Here is a 26,080-nt window from a genome sequence, read left to right on the forward strand (position 1 = left end):
CTGAGGTTATGTGTTTGTTTCTGAGTTATATTCTCTACTAGAGAAAAAGTGGTTAATAGTCAATAAGCCCTATCACTGGTCTTTGCTGGTCTTCCCTGGTGGCTCAGCAGAAAAGAATTTGCTTGCCAGTGCAGAAAACACAGGAGACATGAATTCGATCCCTGGGTCAGGAAGATCCCCTGGAGGAGGGCGCAGTAACTCACGCCAGGATTCTTGCCAGGAAAATCTCATGGACAGAGGAGCCTGGCAGGCTACAGTCCATAGTGTCGGACATGACTGAAGCTACTGAGCACATGAATGTGGTCTTTGTTGAACTTAAAATAATACACAGACAATTGCAAAATAGAATTTTATTTACCTGATTCTTTTTTTCACATATAATCTTTCAGTACAAAAACATGTCCAGGCCTTCACAAGTGCTTTTCATTTTCCAAAACGAACAAACTTACTAGCTTTTTTGTTAAAAACAGTGGGAATTTATTTGAGTCCAGTATTCTTAAATCCCCCTTCACACTTATCTGTGTGTTCTGTGAAGGCAGAACTTGCCAGCAATAGGGATGATGCTCTAGAGAAATTATATTTTAAAACATATGGAAATATAGTTTTTGGCAGTTGTAATGCCCAATTTTCCTCTGTGGTATGGGCAACCTTAAGAAAAGTATTTTGAGAGCACAGCTCTTCTGACATCACATACAAGCCAGAAAGGTGAAGGGTACCAGGTGAATAGTCAGCACGCCCTTCTGGTCATATATTAGACTTCGAGCCTTGTGCAAAGTTCTGCTTTCAAAGCTGCCGCTCCACTGGCCTCCTTAGGGAGGACTTGAGGTGAGTGGACATCTCAGAAGTCCTTTTGCTATCACTTCAGCAGGATGCTGATGGATTCATTTGACGTTGAAAAAGCAAGGAAAGCGATTTAGGCTTAATGCGATTATGGCCACGCTAGAATTAGATGTCATGAATGTTTTCATTTAATGACAGTGCAACTCAATTTAAGAGCAGACTGTGCAGGGCCAAAGGGCGGGCATCCATTGGTAGGTTGGCCGTGCTGCCGAGATAGAGGTCCACTGCCCATCAGCCTGCTATTTATGGGTCATTAGTGCCTCGCAGGCACGTCGGGGTGAGGAGACCCTCAGGTACAGTCCTCAGGTGGTAAACACCACGGCTGCCATCGGAACGTCATGCCCGACACCCTCCTACTATGCTCCCAGTGCAGTCAAGTTTTGCTCTCAGTAAAGATGAAAAGCGTTGCAGGCGTCATCTTCCAAACGCTGTGCTTTTTCAGGTAGTCCCTTTGAAGCCCAGTGCTCCAAAACCGTGACTAGGAAATTGGTTTCACTATATTGTCCTCGAGGTTTATTTTGCTCAAAGCCCCAGGTTTAAGTGCGGAGGAGTCATCCGCCCACATGATGGAAGTAGACACGCTTTTTTTTTTAGTTTTGAAAATGGATTTTCTCCGATGTTTGTGCAGCAGCTGTTTCAACTTGTCCTTGAAAAAGCTGGTTGTGAGAGTGTAGAGGATTGGGTTCAAGGCACTGTTTACTGGAAGGAAAAAAATGACGACCCAGGAGGTGATTGTGTCTGGAGAAGGAAACGAAACGTGAAAGAAAGGTGAAGATTTAATACACACAAAACACATTACATGCTATAGTTAATGCCATTTTTGAGAGGGCTACCTGTTCCATCTAAGTCTTCTCTGACCTTATGGAAAATCTCTTTGCCAGAAGAGCATAGGAGCTACGGATTCAAGGTCCTACATGAACTTTTCTGAGTTTTAGTAACTACTCTGTATTTGTCGTAAATCAATATGGGAGGAAACATTATGTGAAAACACTTTATAAACTATAGATTGATACGTACTTTTCTAGTTTCTATTGCCTCTCCTTATAGAAAAATAGGAAAAAAAGCAATTAATTGGACAATGTCCAGGAATCTTCTGGTTTAGAGTCAGATCTGAACTTGGTCTAAATTTCAGTCCTGAAGATCTTCCTGCCTTACACTACTATATTCAGAATGGAGTCAGAAGATCTGAGGAGCAAAAAATATATATCTCAAAACTCAGTGAATTCCTTCTGTGTGAAGCCTTTCAAAGGCTAATAGAATATAAGGGAAATGTAAGGGAAATGTTTCACAAAAAGGGAGGAGATATTTTGGATGACAGAGCATTTTCTGAATTTAGTTGTCCCTTGATATCCACGGTGGGACATATACCAAAATCAGCAGATTCTTAAGTCCCTTATAAAAAATGGCATAGCATTTGCATGTAACTTATGTACATCCTCCCTTTAAATCATCTGTATATTACTTATAATACCTAATACAATGTACTTGAATGTAAAGAGTTATAAATACAATGTAAATACTATGCAAATATGTGCTAACACAAGGCAAATTCAAGTTTTGTTCTTTGGAAATTTCTGGAAAACTTTCCCCCAATACTTTCGGTGTGCGGTTGGTTGAATCCATGGATTTGGAATGCAGAGGTACGATGGGCCGACTACATCATTTACTTGGTTAGGATGAAATGTGTTTTCCTCCTCAAATAGAGCCTGACCCTAGGCTTGCACACTTCTTAGCTCTGAGACTGTGGGCAAATCACTAAGCTCCCCAGACCTCAACTGCCTTATCTGTGAAAGGGGCTGATGATAACTTACATGACTGATGTCCGGGAGCTGGGCCGGCTCTGCGGACGTCCCTTTTCAGCACTAAGCCCTGTGGTTCTCCAGACCCACCACACTCTGCTGCCTCCTCCCCTATCTTCAGAGTCAGAGAACTGTCATCTCGGGAGACCAGCATCCTGCCTTCCCCTCTCCCACTCCTTTGTGACTGCAACCTCTTGCTTCCCCACCCCGCAGTTTCTTATCCTTCACACACTGTTGCTTGCTCTTCTCTTAGTCCCGCTCTTCCCTACATCCTTTCTGTTCTTCTTCCGGTTTGCTTTCCATCTCTTCTCTGACTACTTATCTGCCCCTTCCTCCTCCCCTTTGACCTCTCCCTTCTCCTTTTTCTATGTTTGCCTCTCCTTTTTTCATCCCGTCTTCTCTTTCTTTTCCTTATTTCTTTTTAACTGGAAAGAATATGAAAGAAAAACATTTGTATTTAGCATATCTTAGATTGATTCAATGAAGTTTTATATTACTATATATTACTTGTCCTTAATTTTTTTAAAAATTAGATACAAACAGTATGTGATGGAAGAAAAACTGGTTTTTTGTTTTTTTTTTTTGTCTATTGAGTCCTTAAAGGAAGCTGTGATCAGGAATGAGGTGTCCTGTTAGTCTCAGGGTCACTCGGTGGTGTAAGGTTAGATCATCTCAGGACTGAGATGGGAGGGCTGAAGCCGGCTTACCTTTGTGGCTGAGCCCAGGTACTATTGGCCACCTGTCATGGTGGAGAAGACCCCACAGTTCTTGGAGGGTGGGGAAGGGGTGGGTTTAAGTTTTCCCAATACCATGGGAAGTTGGGCGAGGAAGGAGAGGCTTAGTCAAGTCTGGTAAAGACTTTTCTCCTGGTTCCACTGCGACATTCAAGACAAACCTCAAACTGCTGAACTATAAAATGTAGAGAAAGACTAACGTGTGGCCCAATAATGTTTCATAGTAATTTCTTCCTGATCTGGTTCCCTATCATGGTCTGAAATGTCTTAGACTTTCTCCGAGAATGACGATTACTACCCCTGCTATCAGGCTTCCCTGGTGGCTCAGTGGTAAAGAATCTGCCTGCAAAGCAGGAGATGCAGGTTCCTTCCCTGGAGAAGGAAAAGGCAACCCACTCCAGTATTCTTGCCTGGGAAGTCCCATGGAGAGAGGAGCCTGACGGGCTACTTACCCTACCATAGGGTCCCAAAAGACTCGGATAGAACTTAGCAACTAACGAACTACCACAACCCCTACTATCAGAAAACCTTGTCGTGAGACTAAGCTGATAGGTTAAAGGGATGTGGTGGGTGTTGTGTGGCATTTGTAAGACATCTGACAAGCCAGAGGGACATAAATAGTTGGAGGAGATTTTTACTTAAAGAGTCTGCCTGCAATGCAAGAGACCTGGATTTGATTCCCGGGTTGGGAAGATCCCCTGGAGAAGGAAACGGCAACCCCCTCCAGTATTCTTGCCTGGAGAATCCCATGGACAGAAGAGCCTGGGAAGCTATAGTCTGTGGGGTTGCAAGAGTTGGACGTGACAGCGACTAAGCACACACACACGTTTGTTACTTAGCCATCCACCGGGCCCAGTGTGACAACCACATGGCCAGGGCCGTGAAACAGACTAGTGGTTCTTAACCAGGGGGGTGCACCTCAGAATCACAGGGCGATCTTTTCTAAAATATCCATACCCAGGCCTTGGTCCCTATAGACTGAATTCAGAGGCAGGCTGGAACCTGGGCATAGATATTTTGTTCTGTTTTACGCACCCTTGGTGAAGCACCACTATCTAGCTCCGGTGGAAGTGAGACACTAAGATGCGGTTTTTCTCTATCTCCTGTGTTTTTATTATTCTAGTCAGGCTTACACCATTATCCAATTCCTATCTTAAAATACTGATTATAGAACACTGAGGAGGGCTTCCCTGGTGGCTCAGTGCTAAAGAATCCGCCTGCCAATGCAGGAGACATGGGTTCGATTTCTGGTCTGGAAATATCCCACATGTTGCAGAGCAGCTAGGTCCATGCACCAAAACTATTGAGCCTGTGCTCTGGAGCCCACGGACTGCAACTGCTGGGTCCACACGCCCTAGAGCCCGTGCTCTGCAACAAGAGAAGCCACTGCAATGAGAAGCCCGTGCACCGCAACTCGAGAGGAGCCCCCACTCGCCACAACTAGAGAAAAGCCCGCACAGCAAGCAAGGCTAGAACAGTAAAAAACAAATAAAATTATATATATACACATATATATATTTATTTTATTTATATAAAAATATATATGTAATATATAATATATTTTATTTATATACGTATATATGCGTATATAAACACTGAGGAAATCATAACTCAAGCTGTAGGGATTTATGGAGAATTCACTACACGTAAGACCCTGTATTCTGGCCTCGTCAAACAGAGGACGAAAGCAGACACAACGTGCTTGGGAATCATAGAAGGGACTGACCTGGTATTTCCACCCGGGAGAGGGAAAGGATTTTAATTACAAATACAGGAATCCAGCAGATGGCTTCAGAGAACACTATAAAAAAGAAACGGTTCGCGACAGCCACCTCTCTTCCCATGTGACTCCTCTCATCTGAGGTCTGCAGGGCAGTTTTTTGAATGGAACAGAACATGACAGTATAGGAAAACACAATAATGAGGAAAGCCAGCAAGTTCACACCTGTTGGGAAAAGCACAGCTCTTAACATCTTGGGCGTATACATCAACAGCAGAAACACTCTATTACTTAGATGTTTGGTATGGTGCCTTTTCCAAGAACCATTCTTTGTATTAGCCAAGTGGTAATCAGGTAAAACCCTGAACTCACGGCTATAAACTGGAATAAAGGCATTGGGTTGGCCAGATCAAAAAGATATTTCAAATACATAAACACATTACCAAGAATTATAGACTTTGAAATTCAGATCTAGGTCTATCATGGGGTAATCTGTAGCTTTTTTAAAGCAGGAAAAAGGCTACTTAATTTTTTATCTCTCTGCAAATTCAAACCTTAAGGGATTACTATAATCACATGTACATATCAAAAAATCAGTATGCCCTATTCCTTTATCTTATAAATATGATTAAGATAACCTTGGGATATCAAGAAGATAATAGCATCAGAAACATTATTTCTCATGTTTATTGGTCTTAAATCAAAATAATACCTAGGACAAAAAAAAATCTTTATTTTCCTTCAGATTGTCCATAGTCATCTAAACCCAAATTCAGAACTCTTTAGACTATTTTAGAAAAAAGAGTAAGAGAAAAACTAAAAAGTCAACTATATGAATTACTGCTTTAGAGCCACTTATCCCACGATCGTGACTTTTTGGTCACTTTGTTATATTCTTGCTACCATAAAAATCCTGAGGGCTCATCTTATTCCTTATAGTGAATGTAAAATATCCATATAATTTCAAAGTTGTTTTAAAACGTCCATCTGAGTAGATTGTATGTAAGACTAGTAAAGTCTAGGGAAAAATACTATAAACTCATGGTGTTTCATTTTTTTTATCCAAAACATTTCGCATGGAATCTCATTACAAAACCATACAATTGGATTTCACAAAATGGGTTGATCTTAGGTCTACTGTCAGAAAGTTAAGAATAAATAAAAAAAAAAAGACTGTTAAAGATGTTTCTCCGGTACAAATCCTGAAAACAGACCTATAGAAAGGTTCAGAAGTGTATGTTCTGGAAACACCATAGGAATGTGAGATGTTAACAACAGTGGAATCTGGTGAGGCATGTCTGGAATACAGGAAACTGTACTGTCTTTGCAACTTTTCTCTAAATCTAAATATATTCTAAAATTTATAAATTATTTTAAAACTATATATTCTTATTTTTAAGCAAAAATATTGGCCTTTAAGTCTCCATGTCTCACACATAAGCTGTGTAAACGCAGATGATATTTGTGTGTGTGTGTGTGTGTGTGTGTGCGCGTGTGCTAAACCCTGTCAACCACCCCACACCTCCACCACAAGATCCAGCCACACAAACTTCTTTTGCCCTGTATCTGGGCCTGTTCCCTGGCTGCGGGTCTCTGACTCCTGGAACACAATGTCTGCCTTCACTTGGCCCGTGTATCCTCATGCTTTGGGCCCCCATTTGGGCTAATTTTTCCTGAGGCGCCTTCCCCGGTCCTCAGATCTTGGGCTTCTAGGACAGTCTGCACTCCTCCTTCCTGGCTTCTGTCAGCTGGTGACACAAGGACGTGTTTACTTGTCTTCATCCTCCTTGCTGGCTGCAGGTCTGTGGGGACCAATCTATTTGATCTCCAGTACCCAGAACAGTGCCTGGCCTATAGTAGGTGCTCAATAAATCCTTTTTGAATCCATGAATATAAGGTAGTTAGTGTGTGTGTGTGTGTGTGGCTATGCGTGTGTCGGGGAGGGAAGTTTTCCATGAAGTGCACCTCTACTGGGAACGGCTTACATTACTGCAGACATGATATAGCCATGAAACACAACTACCAAATAGGCTTGTGTGTGAGAAGTATTATTAAAATGGTGCAAATTAAGTGTTTTCTTTTTCAGAGGGAGAAGGAATAGGACCAGAATAGCTGGGAATTGTGCTTAGGGCCATTTTGTGATGGGCTTTAAAGTGACTAATTTAAACTTAACCCTGGTTGTAGGGGTTCCTAAAGGTCTCCAAGCAGAGGATACTCAGTCCTTGGGATACTCAGGTGGTGAACAGATAAACAGGAGAGCAAAGACCCCAGAGGCCAAAACACCAGCAAGTACTAATGTAATAATTCAGGGTGAAGGTCATAAGGCTTTAAAGAAAGGTACAGCAGCAGATAGAGACTGAAAGAAAGAGAAGTCAGAGGCATATTTTGAAGAAAAAACATTTGATGAAAAAGAAAGGATGACAGAGCTTATTTCTTCCTTAGATGAGGGGACCAGATGCGAAGGGGGGAACTGAATTGATGATACAGCCCTGGTTAAAGACAGAACACAGAGATGGCCTTAGTGCTAAGCAAGAGAGATACCTATTAGACAATATAAAACATTTTTTTAATCTTTAGGGGCTAAACTTCTCATTCACTTGTAATAGAAAAGGTTGGGTTTTCTTTTCTAACAAATTAGGGAGAATTAAGGAAATGGAAAAGCACCCTTCTGTTGCTGACTCTAGAGCTGCATTTATGAAAGGCAATAAACTTTTCTGGCATTTCCATTCAAATAATCTCCTGCTAGTGAATTTCAAGAATTTTGTTATTATTATTTATTTGGCTCATATCTAGACTGTGAAAAAATGAGTTCAAATAACTTGGAAGGGTCACAGGACATGGCAGTGAACTGGAATTCCTCCAGATCATTGTCATTGTGTATGAACATAAAATCAAAGGGTCTCACAGATAATAAAAAAGATCATTTGGAGATCCTGACAGTATGTTTTTGTTTTTCATACTAAATCTTTTAATAAAAATTTAATAAAACACTTATAAATATGCAGCAAGAACTTTTCTTTAAAAAAAGGAGACAGTCTTAACTATATTTGCTTACTTTCTGAAATGGACAAATATGGCTTTACTGAAATTTGAGGTACTTCTATCAAAATGATGTTTGTCCAGGAAATGAGAAATAAGTTACCTAGGAAAATTCCAAGAGAATACCCTTTGCTTCCAATATCTTCTGTTTGGTCATAATAAAGTGGGAAACATACTCCATTTTTTCCATAAAAGTTTCCAAAATAATCCTCTTTCCACAATGGAGTCACAGCTATTAAGAACCCCACAATCCAGATGCAGATGAGGACGGCCAGGGTCTGCCATTTTCCAGGACGAATGTTACTGAAGGGAAAGACAACGGCCAGGAACTTCTCCAGGGTCAAGTATGTGAGCAAGAGGACAGAGACCTCAGTGGACAGCATGGCCAGGAAGCCCAGGAGGCGGCACTGCAAGCTCTCCATCCACAGCAGCGCGTACTTCTGATACTGCCCGCGGTACTTTAGATCGCAAAGGCCAATGAAGAACAGATACACACCCATCAGGCAGTCCGCACCTGTTGAAGAATCACAGAGTGTGTGTTGGCAGTTTCAGCATCTCTGTCTTCGTTTTCTGATTAGATCTGCTTCCTCTATACTGTCCTAAACGAACTAACGTAAACACCCACAATAGTACTTAGGAGTACTGTTTGAAGTCAACAGACTTCAAAAGGTATATTATCTCTAAAGTACTACACTGCATCTTTATAATTTTGAAAAAGTGGTGGTAGGGAGATAATTAGGGTTGTGGGGAGCCTGGGCTTCCCAGGTGGCACTAGTGGTAAAGAACCTGCCTGCCAATACAGGAGACATAAGAGACACAGGTTTGATCCCTGGGTCGGGAAGATTCCCTGGAGGAGGGTATGGCAATCCACTCCAGTATTCTTGCATTGAGACTCCTATGGACAGAGGAGGCTGGTGGGCTACAGTCCATTGGGTCATGTAGGGAATCTAGGTTTTAAACAGTAAAAAATATAACTTACATATTTAATAAAAGGAGTAATTTTCTGGGCTTGAGGAACATGGATGTTACTGCAATTAAAGGTTAAACAAAGCATAGTTTTGTAACCTACAACCTGTCCTTCTATAATCCATCCCTTGACTCATTGACTCCCTGTTACTTCATTTCCAAGACATAAATCACTGCAGACTCATGCAATCCAGAACAGAGTAACCAAAGAGAACAATAGGACTTTCATACTTAAAAAAAAATTTCCCAGAATATGTAACTCATATTAAATGCCATTTGCTGAAGGCTGATATAATCTAGAGCACAGCACACTGAAGATACCCTTAATCCATTTACACGGGAAATATACTTACAGCAAAGGATTTTGATGGACGTAGCGTGAGTCGTGTTTTCAGCTTTAATGAAAGATCTCATGCCAATGACAAAAAGATTTCCAAAGCAGGTTATGAAAGCTATAACCCAGACAAATACTCTGAGGATATTGTTAGCCAAGAGGTCCTCAAATGAAGAAATGCCGTCAGTCAAGGGCATACATATTCGGACATGGGGAGCATAGGAGCAGTATCGAAAGTTTTTGAAATAACTAAAGTCAAAGGGAAAAAAGAGTCACTTGACAGCAATGACACAGAGACGACAGGTGCAGTCCTATCTGGGGCTGCAGCTGTGGAAGGCGTGTGGCTTCACTAGGCTCGGTTATTTTTGTTTAGTAGTGATTATGGGAGGACAGAGTTCTTCATTCAGTATTACTTTACTCTAGGCAGTGTTCTTCCTTTAAGGTGAAGAACCTGAAGAACACGGGATCTGTGGCAAGGACGTGAGAATGGGAAGTCTCCAGGGCTCTAATTTTCCCTGCCACATTGGGTGTGTTCTAAGAAGTTGATGGGGGTGTTATAAGAAGTTGATGGCCATTGTGAAACTGATATTTAACAAACTTTCAGGGGCTTGGGTTTGGGACATTAAGATTCTCACTAAAAACATTACTTACTTTTAAGTCTATTCCCTTAAACTAGCCTTCTTTTCCCTGGTAGGGGCAGGAAGGGAGGGTCCGTGAGACTAGGAAAATTCAGTCTCATGGCAGCGAGTAGGAGAAGCAGCTACACAGATTCCTGGTCAGGGCCTGGAAGGACTTAAACCATTTCGAGAAGAAAATACAGGCTCGTCTGTGATTGGTGTGTTTATGATCTAAGTGTGTGCAATCTTCAAGGGTTTAAACTGGGGAGGTCATTTGGATTTAAGGTCATTCTCCAAACATGTTATTTTTAGGATTTTCTCCCATAAAACTCGTTCTATTTTTTTATTCATTTACCATTTCTTTCACTTCCTTTCTCATCTAATCTTTTCTTTTTTTTTTTTTTTAATCTGTTCATTCAATTTTGCTAAACTAGCACGTTAAAGAAAGCTTTACTTTGCCTGGCTTCCAGGCCTCCTGTGATTGGACCCCTGGCTACCCTGATGATTTCACCACTTCCTGACCATGTTCCCTCCACCCAGACACGTGGGCTTTCTTCTGATCCTCAGACAAGCAGGTTCACCTTCTTTTCAGTGTGCTGCTTTTGCTTTTCCCTCTGCCTGCAAGAACCTCCCCCCAGAATTGCCTCCCTCCATTCAGGGCTGCTTGACTGTCACATCTCTGACTTCTGGGGGAACCATCCACATTCCCTTCCTCCATCCCTTGAACTCGCAACACTTTCCTTCCCAGCATTTCTTCATCATTTATTTGTTTCCTAGTTTACTTTCTGGCTCCCGAAGCTCCATGGAAGCTCCATGGGGCAGATTCTTCTCTCTCTTGCTGATCCCTGTGTTCCCCCTGGCCTGAGGGAGGCCCTGGACACACACATGTGTTAGGCAAGCAGATGAATGGTTTAGCTCTGGCTGTGTCAGGTACCCCCGTCCTCAAATAGCAGTGGTCCAGCCTCTCTGCCCGCTGTGACCAGGGCAGGTGGGCAGGTGGAGGTATTTCAATAAACAATGGACAAGGAAGATGAAAGGAGAATCACTAGGTCCCTTAGTAGGGAAGGAACCACGTTCACAGACTTTCTGTTAATTGTTGGGTCCTTCTTGACCTCAACCCGAGGTTCACGTTTAAAGCAGCTGCTTCTCCATCAAATTCTACAAAGGTTGAATTTCTCTGTTCTAAGAAGACCTCACATTCTGCCCGCAACAAGGAAATGCTAGCCTCATTAAATATTTATCTACTGGAGCCACAGAAGGAGAAGTTATGAAAACCATTTGGATGTACATCGAATACTTGTCTTTGGGTAATCAGTCCTGCTGCATAAACATAAACAAAATGTTCTCCCCAAAGTGCACCTTCACACTAACCATTTCAGCCACTTGCTGCACCCAACTTGATATCTTACATCGAATCCTCCCTATTGTTGTGGATGACAAGGGTTAATTTTTGAAATCAGAACATATAGGTTACACAGTTGATAAAGAAATGATCATGTCATATACACATATATTAACACAACTTACACAGTGCACTTTAGCCAAATATATTAACGTGACTTATCAAAAACTACTATAAAGATGAATTACCTCCATTTTGCAGTGCACTCAGTAACAGAAACAACACCTGGAATTTATATAGCATCTTTCTTCCTAAGGGCTCAACTCTTAGAGTGGCCGACTGCTCACTCATGTGAGGTGAATTAATGTTTCCAGGTCTCTCGAGTACCATTAGCCAGGGACTTCATCCTGTGTAATATGTGGCATTCTGGTACCCTGATCTCTTATTGGGCCTCAATTGGATAAACAGCGTGTTTCCAGAGAGAAGTGTCATTCATGTCGGCACATCATAATATTGAACTCTATCTGAACAGGGACCAAAGGTGACAAAATTAAAAAGTTCTCAACAAAAAAGACTTTTTCTTGCATAAAAACACATTGCAGTGATACATTAGACAGTTTACGCTGCAGCATCTGTAACATTTCACCATATGTTCTTCTCTGTTCTTTCAGACATACATACATGTAGGAAAGATTCTTCATGGGTTGAAACATCCGTGTGTTTATATTCGGAATCTCTATCCTTTCCAGGTCTCTGGAAAATAGGCACAATAGGTTTCTTGATTTTAGGGTTTAACTTTTTAATCATTGTTTTCTTTGCCGATCTTAAAAACCATGCTTCAAAATCTTCTGTTATCAATTCAAAATAGGATGAAAATTTTTCAATAAACCATTTTAGAAAATTGCCATTTCTATTTATGCCTCCCATAACTTGGGGTTGATTTTGTCACTTTCACATGCAAAACTACCTTCTAATAAAACACTTTCATTCATTTTTTTTGATGTAAAAATTGCAGCTGTGATTTGGTCTGATTGTGAAATTGGCTCTGTAGCTTGATCTCATAAACCAAACAATATGAGTTACAGGGTTTCAGACAGGGGCTGATATTTTCAACCTGAGAACATTACCTAAGTGAGTTTTGTCAGAAACCAGATTTAAATAGAGTCATTTCTTCCTGGCCTATGTGTCTTTAAGGTGGAAAACCATGAGAATGGTAAGAGGAACTCTGATTCAGGGCAATTGCTTTCTCAGACCACCATGGGAAGCATAATTCCTTTCACTCCTCCAGCCTCATAAAACGTCCTCAGGGGGCTCCAATGGTAACCCCCAACACTCCTCATTTATCCAGAAGCTTCTTTAAATGTGGATTCTTTGAAGACTCTTTAGGATGACATGATTTAGAGGAGTCTTCATGTTCTCAGGAAATGTAGCTAGAAAGAGGATAATCTAGGAAGACAGAAACCTATTCCTTTTAAGGCTTATTTTGAAAAATGTGCGATTCTCATTCAGTTTCTTTTGGGCAAATCAGAATAAGGATTTCTTGACAAGGTTCCAAGTTGTCCATTGCTCATTGAGGACTTTGATGGTCAGAAATGAGACTTGGGGAACAACTATTACTACTGAACAGGGCCCCTCCTACAGAAAACTCTGGAGTCCTTTTTAAAGAATTTTTCTCTTTTCTTTCTTTTGATCTCTAGCTTTCTTTTGGACTTATCATAGCTTCACCATTACACGGGTTATGTGATTATTTGGTGAATGCCCTGTAGTTTTCAAAAGAGCAGAGGCTACTGTATACTGAGTGCCCAAGACAGTGCTATGATTATGTTGGCCAATAAATGTTTGTAAAATAAATGTGTAAATGAATCTTTAGAGAATAGGAAATGAAGCAATAAAGAAAGAAAAGAAAAGAAGAAAGAGACATATGGAGTAAATTTACAAAGTAGTAAATTACTACTTTGAATTATCTTTCAGAAAGGCAGGATGTGTAATGATATTTTGGTTTTTAGAATTCAGTATGTGGTGAGTGAAGGGAAGATCATTTGGTCCACATCCTCAGGCCTTTTTCCTTATACTTAAGAACAATGTATTATATATACATATATATATATTATATATATGTAATACATATATATTATCATCATCATGTTAGTCGCTTGGTTGTGTCTGACTCTTTGCGACCTCGTGGACTATAGCCCACCAGGCTCCTCTGTCTGCGGAATTCTCTAGGCAAGAATACAGGAGTGGGTAGTCATTCCCTTCTCCAGGGAACGTTCCCAACCCAGGGATCGAATTCAGGTCCATTGCAGGACGATTCTTTACAGTCTGGGCCACCAGGGGAGAATATATATATATATATATATACACACACACACACACACACATATACATATATATACATATAAGCATATGCTTCCTATATATATATACACACACATATATATACATATATATACACATATATATACATATACACACATATATACATATATATACACATATATATACATATACACACATATATACATATATATATACACACATATATATACATATATACACACATATATATACACATATATATACATATATATACATATATACACACACATATATACATATATATACACACACATATACATATATACACACACATATATACATATATACACACATATATACATATATATACACACACATATATACATATATACACACATATACACACATATATATACACACATATACACACATATATACACACATATATATACATATATACACACATATATATACATATATATACACACATATATATACATATATATACACACATATATATACATATAAACACACATATATATACACATATATACACACATACACACACATATATACACACATACACACACATATATACACACATACACACACATATATACACATATACACACATATATACACATATACACACATATATATACATATATACACACACATATATACACATATACATATACACACACATATATATACATATACACACACATATATATACATATACACACACATATATATACATATATATATACACACATATATATACATATATACACACACACATATATATACATATACACACACACATATATATATACATATACACACACATATATATACATATATATATACACACATATATACATATATATATACACACATATATACATATATATATATACACACATATATACATATATACACACACATATATATACATATATACACACACATATATACATATATACACACACATATATACATATATATACACATATATATACATATATACATACACATATATATACATATATACACACATATATATACACATATACACACATATATATATACATATATACACACATATATATACATATATACACACACATATATACATATATATACACACACATATATACATATATACACATATATATATATACACATATACACACACATATATATACATATATACACACATATATATACATATATATATACACACATATATATACATATATACACACATATATACATATATATATACACACACATATATACATATATATATACACACACATATATACATATATACACACATATATATACATATATATACACATATATATACATATACACACACATATATATACATATATACACACATATATATATACATATATATATACACACACATATATATACATATATATACACACATATATATACATATATACACACATATATATACATATATACACACATATATATACATATATACACACATATATATACATATATATATACACATATATATACATATATACACACACATATATATACATATATACACACACATATATACATATATATACACACATATATATACATATATACACACATATATACATATATATATACACACACATATATACATATATATATACACATATATACACATATATATACACATATATATACATATATACACACATATATATACATATATATACACATATATATACATATATATACACATATATATACATATCTATATACACATATATATACATATATATACACATATATATACATATATATACACATATATATACATATATACACACACATATATATACATATATATATACACATATATATACATATATACACACATATATATACATATATGTGTTTAATATTCTAGCTTCTTGAGAGCAGGAACCAAGACTTTTTCATCACTGGATGTTCACTAATACCTACTGAGAGAGAATCTAAATCTTCTATTAATTTCCAATAGAAAACTATTTAGCAAGAATAAAAAGTGGTATTAAGGAATGGTTTTTTGAATTAAATGAAGAAAAGCTTTTGGCTGAGATCAGGTAAGGCAGTATGTCCTTTGTGGGGGACAAAGAAAAGCTTTGATCAACAGTGGCTGTTTATGGGACAGGAATTGTTGAGGTTTTAGGACTAACTGGCAGAGTTCTTGGCACCATTTGAAATCTAGTACATTTGAAATTGTAAAACACTGCTATTTGTCAGAATGTTCATATTTGTGGAGTAATTTTTATTTACTGTTTGGAAAGTAAAAAGCGTGCTCTGCAGATTGATTATCAAGTAGATGGCTGTAGGAAAGAAGAAAGGGAAAAAGTAGAGAAGTCTTAAAAAAATTTTTTTTAACCAACTACTTAGTGATGAAACTATTGCAAATTTAAATCTTTGTGAGAACCGTAGATGAGATATTTCCATGAGAATCCTGTTTTCAGGAAGGAGCTGTGTGTAGCTTCAAACCCAGAAATGGTCTTTATACACTGAATGGTAAAAAATGAGATTCTGTTTGTCATTCGATAACCATGATATTCACCACTGTCTGACAATGCATGCTCACAGTAAAAGCCCTCCTGTGTGCCAAACACTCATTTATAAATAAATGTGATTCTGAGTAAAGCAACCCACTAACATCACAATCAACATACTGTTACATTTCACTTACAAAGACTGAAGTTGTTTAAGACTTCCAAACTGGCTCTTGTGGAGATACAAAAGAGGATTGGACGACAGATTCCTTTTGTACCATTAGAAGGGAGGAGGAAAGAAGCATCAGGATGTTATTATTTTGGAAACTCAAGATGTTGCCATTTAACTCTGATGACGGGGGTGGGAAGAAGAACTTACAGTTTCTGTAGACACTTCAGGTCTTTGAAAATGTGGGGTGGTAGCTCCGATATCATATTGCTCGATAGGTCCCTGTTGGTGACAGTGAAAATCCCAAAGCAATTACAATGAAAATAAATGCCATAGTTGTTACTCCTCACAACTGTCATCATCCCCTTTGACATAACAGAAAATACAATCCACTTTAACCAACCTGAGAGCTTGTTACGCAACTAAGCCATGTGATTCAGCCAAATGGGTATGTTTTCCACCACTCTCAGACGGGTGACATTCTGCTTATCCAGTTTCAGTCTGGAATTTCCTCTCAGCTGCTCTCCAACACATTCCCAACCTAGCTTCAAGGTCTACTTTCGTTAGTTTCCTCTGTTTTAGGTACTTTTTGTACCTTCAACCATTCCTTGTTTCTACGATTCCAATTTGGTTCACACACGTGATATCTTGTTTACCCAACTACATTAGAAGCTTTCTGAGGTCAAGACCAGTGTCTTCCACGTATTTTGCATTCCACCTAAGAGTTTTGACCATGTAATATCCACCGAGATAATCCTGAATGGATAAGTTCACATATTTTTTGTCTATTTTTACATGGTGCCAATTTTTTTTTTAGAAGAAATTGAAACTTTAGATCTGACTCTAATAGGGCTGTCCAATCCAGAAAGAATCGCAGGGAAGCGTTTCTAGAGAATGTGAAAACAAGATTTGTCAGGGTAAAGAAGGAATCAGGAATCTTTTCAAGTCCAAAATATCCTTCTGAGCCAGAGAAAGTGTTAAAGTGAAACAGATATGAAATTGCCTAGGAGTCAAACAAAAGATCTGTTTCTGATGCTGTGGTGCTCCTGATGGATATACGGGAGTTACAAATGACTGTGAAAATTCATTCTCTAAAAAAGCTTAGAATTTAAAAACTAGATTATAAAATAAGAAAAGATAGAAACAAGGGCTACTACGGAAGTACAGATTAAAAACAGAGGAAGGACTCATCAAACTTGGCATGGGAAATTATAGAGTGTTTAAGCAAAGCTTAATGATTTGTAGAATCCCTTAGAAGAAACAGAATAGCCATTATAGTCAACAAAAGAGTCCAAAATGAAGTACCTCGATGCAATCTCAAAAATGACAGAATGATCTCTGTTTATTTCCAAGGCAAATCATTCAATATCACAGTAATCTAAGTCTATGCCCTGACCAATAATGCTGAAGAAGTTGAAGTTGAATGGGTCTATGAAGACCTACAAGACCTTTTGAACAAACACCCAAAAAAGATGTCCTTTTCATTATAGGGGACTGGAATGCAAAAGTAGGAAGTCAAGAGATACCAGGTGTAACAGGCAAATTTGGCCTTGGGGTACAAAATGAAGCAGGTCAAAGGCTAACAGAATTTTGCCAAGAGAACTCACTGGTCATAGCAAACACCCTCTTCCAAGAACACAACAGAAGACTTTACATATGGACATCACCAGATGGTGGACACTGAAATCAGATTGATTCTATTCTTTGCAGCCAAAGATGGAGAAGCTCTATACAGTCAGCAAAAACAAGACTGGGAGCAGACAGTGGCTCAGATCATGAACTCTTTATTGCCAAATTCAGATTTAGATAGAAGAAAGTAGGGAAAACCACTAGACCATTCAGGTATGACCTAAATCAAATCCCTTATGATTATATAGTGGAAGTGACAAATAGATTCAAAGGATTAGATCTGATAGACAGAGTGCCTGAAGAGCTATGGACAGAGGTTCATGATATTGTACAGGAGGCAGGGATCAAGACTGTCCCCAAGAAAAAGAAATGCAAAAGGCAAAATGGTTGTCTAAGGAGGCCTTACAAATAGCTGAGAAAAGAAAAGACGCAGAAGGCAAAGGAGAAAAGGAAAGATACACCCATTTGAATGCAGACTTCCAAAGAATAGCAAGGAGAGATTAGAAAGCCTTCCTCAGTGACCAGTGCAAATAAATAGAGGAAAACAATAGAATGGGAAAGACTAGAGATCTCTTCAAGAAAATTAGAGATACCAAGGGAACATTTCATGCAAAGATGGGCTCGATAAAGGACAGAAATGGTATGGACCTAACAGAAGCAGAAGACATTAAGAAGAGGTGGCAAGAATATACAGAAGAACTATACAAAAAAGATCTTCATGACCCAGATAACCACGATAGTATGATCATTCACCTAGAGTCAGACATCTTGGAATGCAAAGTCAAGTGGTCCTTAGGAAGCATCACTATGAACAAAGCTAGTGGAGGTGATGGAATTCCTGTTGAGCTATTTCAACTCCTAAAAGATGAGGTTGTGAAAGTGCTGCACTCAATATGTCAGCAAATTTGGAAAACTCAGCAGTGGCCACAGGACTGGAAAAGGTCAGTTTTCATTCCAATCCCAAAGAAAGGCAATGACAAAGAATGTTCAAACTACCACACAATTGCACCCATCTCACACGCTAGCAAAGTAGTGCTCAAAATTCTCCAAGTCAAGCTTCAAGAGTATGTGAACTGTGAACTTCCAGATGTTCAACCTGGATTTAGAAAAGGCAGAGGAACCAGAGATCAAATTGCCAACATCCGCTGGATCATCGAAAAAGTGAGAGAGTTCCAGAAAAACATCTACTTCTGCTATATTGACTATACCAAAGCCTTTGACTGTGTGGATCACAACAAACTGTAGAAAATTCTGAAAGAGATAGGAATACCAGACCACCTGACCTGCCTCCTGAGAAATCTGTATGCAGGTCAGGAAGCAACAGTTAGAACTAGACATGGAACAACAGACTGGTTCCAAATAGGAAAAGGAGTACATCAAGGCTGTATATTGTCACCCTGCTTATTTAACTTCTATGCAGAGTACATGATGAGAAACTCTGGGCTGGATGAAGCACAAGGTGGAATAAAGATTGCTGGGAGAAATATCAATAACCTCAGATATGCAGATATCACCATCCTCAAGGCAGAAAACAAAGAAGAATTAAAGAGCCTCTTGATGAAAGTAAAAGAGGAGAGTGAAAAAGTTGGCTTAAAATTCAACATTCAGAAAACTAAGATCATGGCATCCGGTCCTATCACTTCATGGCAAAAAGATGGGGAAACAGTGGAAACAGTGGCAGACTTTTATTTTTTTGGCTCTAAAATCACTGCAGATGGTGACTGCAGCCATGAAATTAAAAGACGCTTGCTCCTTGGAAGAAAAGCTATGACCAACCTAGACAGCATATTAAAAAGCAGAGACATTACTTTGCCAACAAAGGTCCATCTAGTCAAAGCTATGGTTTTTCCAGTAGTCACGTATGGATGTAAGAGTTGGACTATAAAGAAAGTTGAGCACTGAAGGTTTGATGCTTTGGAACTGTGGTGTTGGAGAAGACTCTTGAGAATCCCTTGGACTGCAAGGAGATCCAACCAGTCCATCCTAAAGGAAATCAGTCCTGAATATTTATTGGAAGGACTGATGCTGAAGCTGAAAGTCCAATACTTTGGCCTTGGCCACCTGATGCGAAGAACTGAGTCACTGGAAAAGACCCTGATGCTAGGAAAGATTGACGGCGGGAGGAGAAGGGGACTATAGAGGATGAGATGGTTGGATGGCATCACCGACTCTGTGAACATGAGTTTGAGTAAGCTCCAGGAGTTAGTGATGGACAGGGAAGCCTGGCGTGCTGCAGTCCATGGCGTTGCAAAGAGTCAGATACAACTGAGCAACTGAACTGATGATTTGTATAGGTGGAGTCAAAGGAGAGCAGGTATTCAGGTGAGGATGAAGTGGGACCAGAGGACAGAGGCTAAAAGTCGGTGACACCGTCAGGAGTCAGTAAGTGGTCTAGTGTGGATGAAAGGATGGCAAGACATAGAGGAGGTGAGCCCAGAAAAGAGAGTGGAGTCAAAATGGGAAGGCTGAGAATACTTCCCAAGGCAGCATTTCTCAGAGTACAATTTAGGCATCTGAATCAAGGATGCTTGTAAGAAGAGCACCTTGCTGGGGCCATTCCATAACCATTACACCTGAATCTCTGGAAGGGATCTGGTAATATGCATTTAAAGCCAGAATTCCCTGTGATTTCTCTGAACATTAATGTTTGAGAACCTCAGTAAAAACTTTGCCTTATCGCAGGCAACAATCAGGGTCAATGTTAAACAGGACAGTGGCAAAATATGCTCTGGGTTATGGTATGGTAATTCTGTTAGAAGAATGAAAGATAAAATGAAAAGGCAGAGATTGAGAGGAGGGGGACCTCTGGCCCTGGACCAGGTGAGAGCTGCTGAGGGTTTAAGGAGGCACTGGCAGGACTTATGGGTTGATGGGATATCAAGAGATATCAAATGTCAAGAGAGGTAGAAGGAAGGGAGCACTCTTCCAGCCAGGCTGCCAGGAAGAATGATCATTTGACTAAGACGGGAGAGTCGAGGGGGAGAAGCAAGCTGTGGGGTAAGGGTCATCTGTAAATTAACTTCAAAAGATGGCTTTTGCGGTGCTGTCATGACATCCAAGTGTAGACAGGCTGCCAGCTGGTATTCTGGTCTGGTGCTCCAGGTGCAAGGAGCACATGTGGGCCGCGGCTCAGAGGAAAGCCTCAGGTGTGCACAGATCAGAGGGAACCTGACAACAGAGCAAGAGGACGACGACCTCATACACCTAGAGAACGTCCTGCAAAGTGCTACCTTGAGAGATAGAGTAGTCTTCTGCGTGAAAAGGATCTGAGTGATCTCACCTACGTGGACTTATTCCTCTCCAGGAGGGGTTTATGGTCATGGAGGCACAGTAAAATTATCTGACATTTTTGTCAGCTTAAGAAATATAAATGCCCTGTTCAAGTTCATTCTATTTAGTTCTGAATTTCTTCCATCATGCTGATGCTGTCTGGATTGGAATGAATTATTGGTGGTGATAAAAAAAGGAAAACTAGCATCTCTTAATTAGGCTCTTTTTTTGAGGGAGCGCTTTGCCTAAGTGTAGGATAAGAGAAGGATTAGGAAAATCTTCCAAATGTGGACTTCATACCACTGTTTTCTTAAGTTTGTATAAAAACACATTTTTGTTTGTCCTGGGCTACTCCTCCATCTCACTCCTATAACCCAAATCCACATCCATCCTCCAAGGTCTGATTAGGAATTCCTCTGTGAGAAAGGAGTGACCAGTCTTTTATTTTTTGCCATAAAATGGTAGCATTTTAGTTCTAATACAGTGCTTTGTACTTTGTAGGCACTTAATAAATATGTGTGGGTTTGGTTTATGATGCTCATTATTAGATTAAATTATCTTATTCATAAGTGTTTTTGAAATTACTCTGACTGAACTATTTTTCTCATCCTTTCTGGATTTCAAAACACAGTATAAAGAATGGGGGAGAAGATGATTAAGAAATGGATTTCCATTTTTTAGACTTCAGATCAGGAGGAGGAGATCTCTACCCTATTTGTAATGTCACAGACAATTTTAAACTCCAGTGATGCCCTACTTTGTGGGCAGCAATGAATTAATAGCAAGACAGATGATTTTCAAAAGGCTTAGATCTACAAAATATATATTTGAATGGAAAAATGTACAAGAGCTCTCTGAATATTTTTCAGTGAGCCTAATCCTCTTTCTAGACATTTCTGTTTGCTTCATTTGTTCTAGAAGTCATAAATTCTTAAGGGATAATAAGCATGTTCATTCCTTTGCTTAGTTATAGCTAATTAATATTATTTCATTCAGTCCATTATTCATTCAGCAAACTTCAACAGAGAATTAATTGTACTCCAGCTGTCAGCGATACAATCTGTGAGTTTAAGGGGCCATGGAAAACTTATTTACTCCCAAACACACACATATATGAAATCACCCAAAGAAAACAGGCAGGGAAATCAGAGTAGGCTAAATCCATATCAAGCCCACTGTCTGATTTTAATTTGTTTTCAGGATAGTGCTGGTTTTCTTAATTGATTTTGAATATCAGTCTACAGGATTTTGATTGCTACTAGTGAAAAAGCAGTCTCACTAGTCATTTCAATTTGTAATCTTGAAGAAGCAATCATATTTTTCCTAGTAGACAATGCTACTTACAGTTCTCCTAAATTTTTTAATGAAGAAAATGTCTTCTCTGGAACAAAACCAATTTGATTTCTAGGCAGAAACCTGTAAGACATGGTGAGAGTCAGCACTGTTGGTCTGAGTCTGCTGTAGTAATCAGTTCTCATTGGGAAATGCCATTGATCTGGCTGTAATTTAATAAACCTCGAGGTGAGGCACGTTCTGGAGTGGGACACAGGTGGCGGTTTCTCACTGACAGTGTCTCCATATGTTCACTGGCTCCAGGACATGCTGCCACACGGAACTTGAGGCGCCAAGCGTGGGCTACAGAGCTATACTTTGTTTGGATTTTGATTATTTTAGAAAGCTTTTCTTTTCCCAACATACACACAGAATGTCAAATTTGGGCCCTGTTAATGATTCTCAGAGAAGGCTTCGAGAGGATCTTTGAGCAAGGCACCTTCCTTACAAGAAGAAGGCTCAGAAAGAGCAAAGCATGAACCAACCCCATTTGGGCCACAAACAGATTTTAAATTGGGGGTGGGGGAACACTGGTTTTACATTTCCTCTGTTTGAAATGGAATCTTCCAGGACAAATGGCAAAAAAGAGGGGGTTGGCGACTGACCGCCTTACAGAGGTGTTAACAAATGAGATAATGAGTGTGAAAATGAAGTCTCTCAGTTGTGCCCGACTCTGCAACCCCATGGACTGTAGCTTACCACATTCTCTGTCCGTGGCAAGAGTACTGGAGTGGGTTGCCATTTCCTTCTCCAGAGGATCTTCCCAACCCAGGGATCAAACCTGGGTCTTCCCCATTGTAGGCAGACGCTTTACCATCTGAGCCACCAGGGAAGTCACCGAATGAGTATGAAGGTGACTCAAAAGCTACATGGAGCTATGAAATAGAAGGCATGGGTGTCATTCATTTAGTTTTCCAGCGCTCTCTCTCATTACCCATCTCCTATGTGGGACACCCTCTTTCCTTACTGAGTATGCTAATCTTCAATCTGATTGATTAATCTGTAACCTGGCAATAGCTTTGTCTCTTTCTGTTGGTGAAAAGTGGTTGGACCACCACAAACGGATATACAATGATTTTTCTTTTCCAACTACCCATCCAAGCAACAAACATTACTGAGCACTAACTATATATGGAGAACTGTGATGAAAGCAAAAGCACATTTTTGGGTTTTTAAGCTTACCACGCAAATGTACCAATTAACTGATCCATCTGCCTTCCTGCCCTCATAAAAAACACAAAACAGCAATCAGAATCTTTGCCCAACCAGAATGTGTTCGAAATTCTTCTCTTTAGAATAAACTTTTTTTCTTTAAAGAGAGAAATATTAAGTGATGTGTCACTGGCAGCAACACTAACCACTTTCACACACATTATCTCATTTCCTTCATGACCATGGTACCAGGTCAGCTGGGGCGGGGAGGGGGGGTGGGCAGTGCACAGAAATAACAACTGCCCTCAGAAAGAAGGAAGCTTAAATGGTTGGCAGCTAATCATAAGGCTTGGCCCCACCATCCATGTGTGCATTTTCCAGTACTGTAGTTTCAGACCAAGGCTGTAAACAAAACATACTTTGAAATTCCTTGTCAATGTTTTCTTTTGATTTCCAAAGCTGCTAGATTTCCCCTCATTCACCGTTGTATACTTACAGCACTGTGAGAGAACTGCACGACAGAAAGGTGGAATTCGTGAGGAATTTTATCCCGTTGCCTTCCAAATCCCTAAAAGGCATGGAGGGAAAAAATTTTTTTTAATGTTTCTGCACAAATCATATGTTTAAGCCATTTGTCAGTGATGTAACAGTTTCAAACTTTATTTTTACTTCATTCCAATTTTTTAGGCTTTCCTCCTAATTATTGCATGAACAGTATAATTAACATTCTGCTTCTTTTCCCCTTCCAATTAATTTTAGAACTTTAAAAAAAAAACTGAGCAAAAGGGCAGCCCACTATTTAGTGAATGTTTCTCTATGCTGGACATCATGCTATTAATTCTCATAATGCTGCCACCATAATAGCAGCAACTCCATTTATTGGGCTTTCACAGTGTCAGGGGCTGTTCCGCATGCATAACACACCCTCCTGAGAAGCTGGCATTATTACCTCCCATTTGAGGTAATAATTTGAGGAATCTGAGGACTTTGGAAATGCACTTTTCTTGTGGTCGCACAGCTACTGAGTGGTAGAACTGACCCTCTAACTCAGATCTGCCTGAATCGGATTCCTAGACACTTAGCCACGGCATCACAGATGGTTAAATTCTCATGTCCTCCCAACATCAGGTGGATATCTGTGTCTCTGTTTTGCTGAAGGAGAAACTCAGTCTAGTTTGCCTTCCAAATACTGGATGCCAGAGTCAGGATGCAGACTCCAAGCCATGTAACAGAAAATGTCCGTTCTTTCTACCTCCCTCTGTGGTGCTGATGCTGAAAGCAGAGCTGCTCCAAGGGTGCCCAGGACCAAGCCTCCGCATCACATGGGAGCTTGTTAAATGTTCAGATTCCCAGGCTCTCCCAGACCCACTAAATCAGAAACCCTAGGACTGAGGTCCAGCCGTCTATCTGAAGTCCCTAAGCTATTTGTGATGCCTGCTGATGCTGGAGTAGCCCTGGGGTAGAGATTACGCAGGTGAGCCTTATGACAGCAGCACCCACGTCGTCAGGGAACAACCTCAGGAACACCCTGACATGACCGCTCCCAGCAGCGCCGAGGAATGAGAGGGTCGGCTGTTCTGCCAAGTCTCCTAATTCTTTTTATGATCGGCGTCCTACAGTCTTCCAGGTCCAGACAGTAGCTATATTACTGCCTCTGAACCTTCCTCACACTCACACTAAAATTACCAATTCCTTTGTATTGCCTTTAAAATCCTATTTTACTGTTTGCATCTTAGAACATCTGATGTTTAATGTTTCAAATGTCTACATTATCGTTAATTAACTTACCCTTAATATAAATTCCTATTTTAAACCATCTTGGAGGACTTGCGGGAACTCAACTTTTTTTTTCGCTCTTAAAATACAGCAATTACACATAAACACTGTGGTCCCTTGAAAGTCCAAATACGACTTCCCTGGTGGTGCAGTGGATAAGATTCCTCCAGCCAATGAAGGAGACATGGGTTCAATCCCTGATCCAAGAAGATTCCACATGCTGTGTAACAACTAAGCCCGTGCACCACAACCAGCGAGCCTATCCTCTGGAGCCCGTGCTCCACATGAGAGAGGCCACTGCCATGAGAGGAGCCCCCTGTGTGCTGCAACTAGAGAAAGTCCAAGTGCAATGTCAAAGATCCAGCACAACCAAATAAATAAAATTATATATAAAATGGATTTAAGCCTGGAAGGGATATGATCAGATTTTGGTTTTAGAAAGAAAAGCACAGATGAGCTTTCTGTGTAATTGTGAATTACCTGCAGGGCTAGCTTTCTGAATCTG

General features: G+C 39.4%; 1 protein-coding gene across 1 annotated transcript in view; it reads right to left on the reverse strand.

Annotated features, from left to right (window-relative positions):
• Positions 1 to 363: 363 nt before the first annotated feature.
• RXFP2 (relaxin family peptide receptor 2) overlaps positions 364 to 26,080 on the reverse strand; it is a gene marked incomplete at its 5' end in the record, with an annotated part of 98,025 nt that continues 72,308 nt past the window's right edge. The window contains 9 exons of the mRNA XM_070800604.1: positions 364 to 1,578; positions 5,100 to 5,318; positions 8,236 to 8,646; positions 9,452 to 9,681; positions 12,073 to 12,144; positions 16,445 to 16,516; positions 16,627 to 16,698; positions 22,660 to 22,731; positions 24,296 to 24,367. Of these exons, the coding sequence (XP_070656705.1) occupies positions 1,319 to 1,578; positions 5,100 to 5,318; positions 8,236 to 8,646; positions 9,452 to 9,681; positions 12,073 to 12,144; positions 16,445 to 16,516; positions 16,627 to 16,698; positions 22,660 to 22,731; positions 24,296 to 24,367 (1,480 nt within the window). The remainder of the gene's footprint in view (positions 1,579 to 5,099; positions 5,319 to 8,235; positions 8,647 to 9,451; positions 9,682 to 12,072; positions 12,145 to 16,444; positions 16,517 to 16,626; positions 16,699 to 22,659; positions 22,732 to 24,295; positions 24,368 to 26,080) is intronic.

Source organism: Bos indicus, chromosome 12 (genome assembly GCF_029378745.1).
Source record: "Bos indicus isolate NIAB-ARS_2022 breed Sahiwal x Tharparkar chromosome 12, NIAB-ARS_B.indTharparkar_mat_pri_1.0, whole genome shotgun sequence".
NCBI lineage: Eukaryota > Metazoa > Chordata > Mammalia > Artiodactyla > Bovidae > Bos > Bos indicus.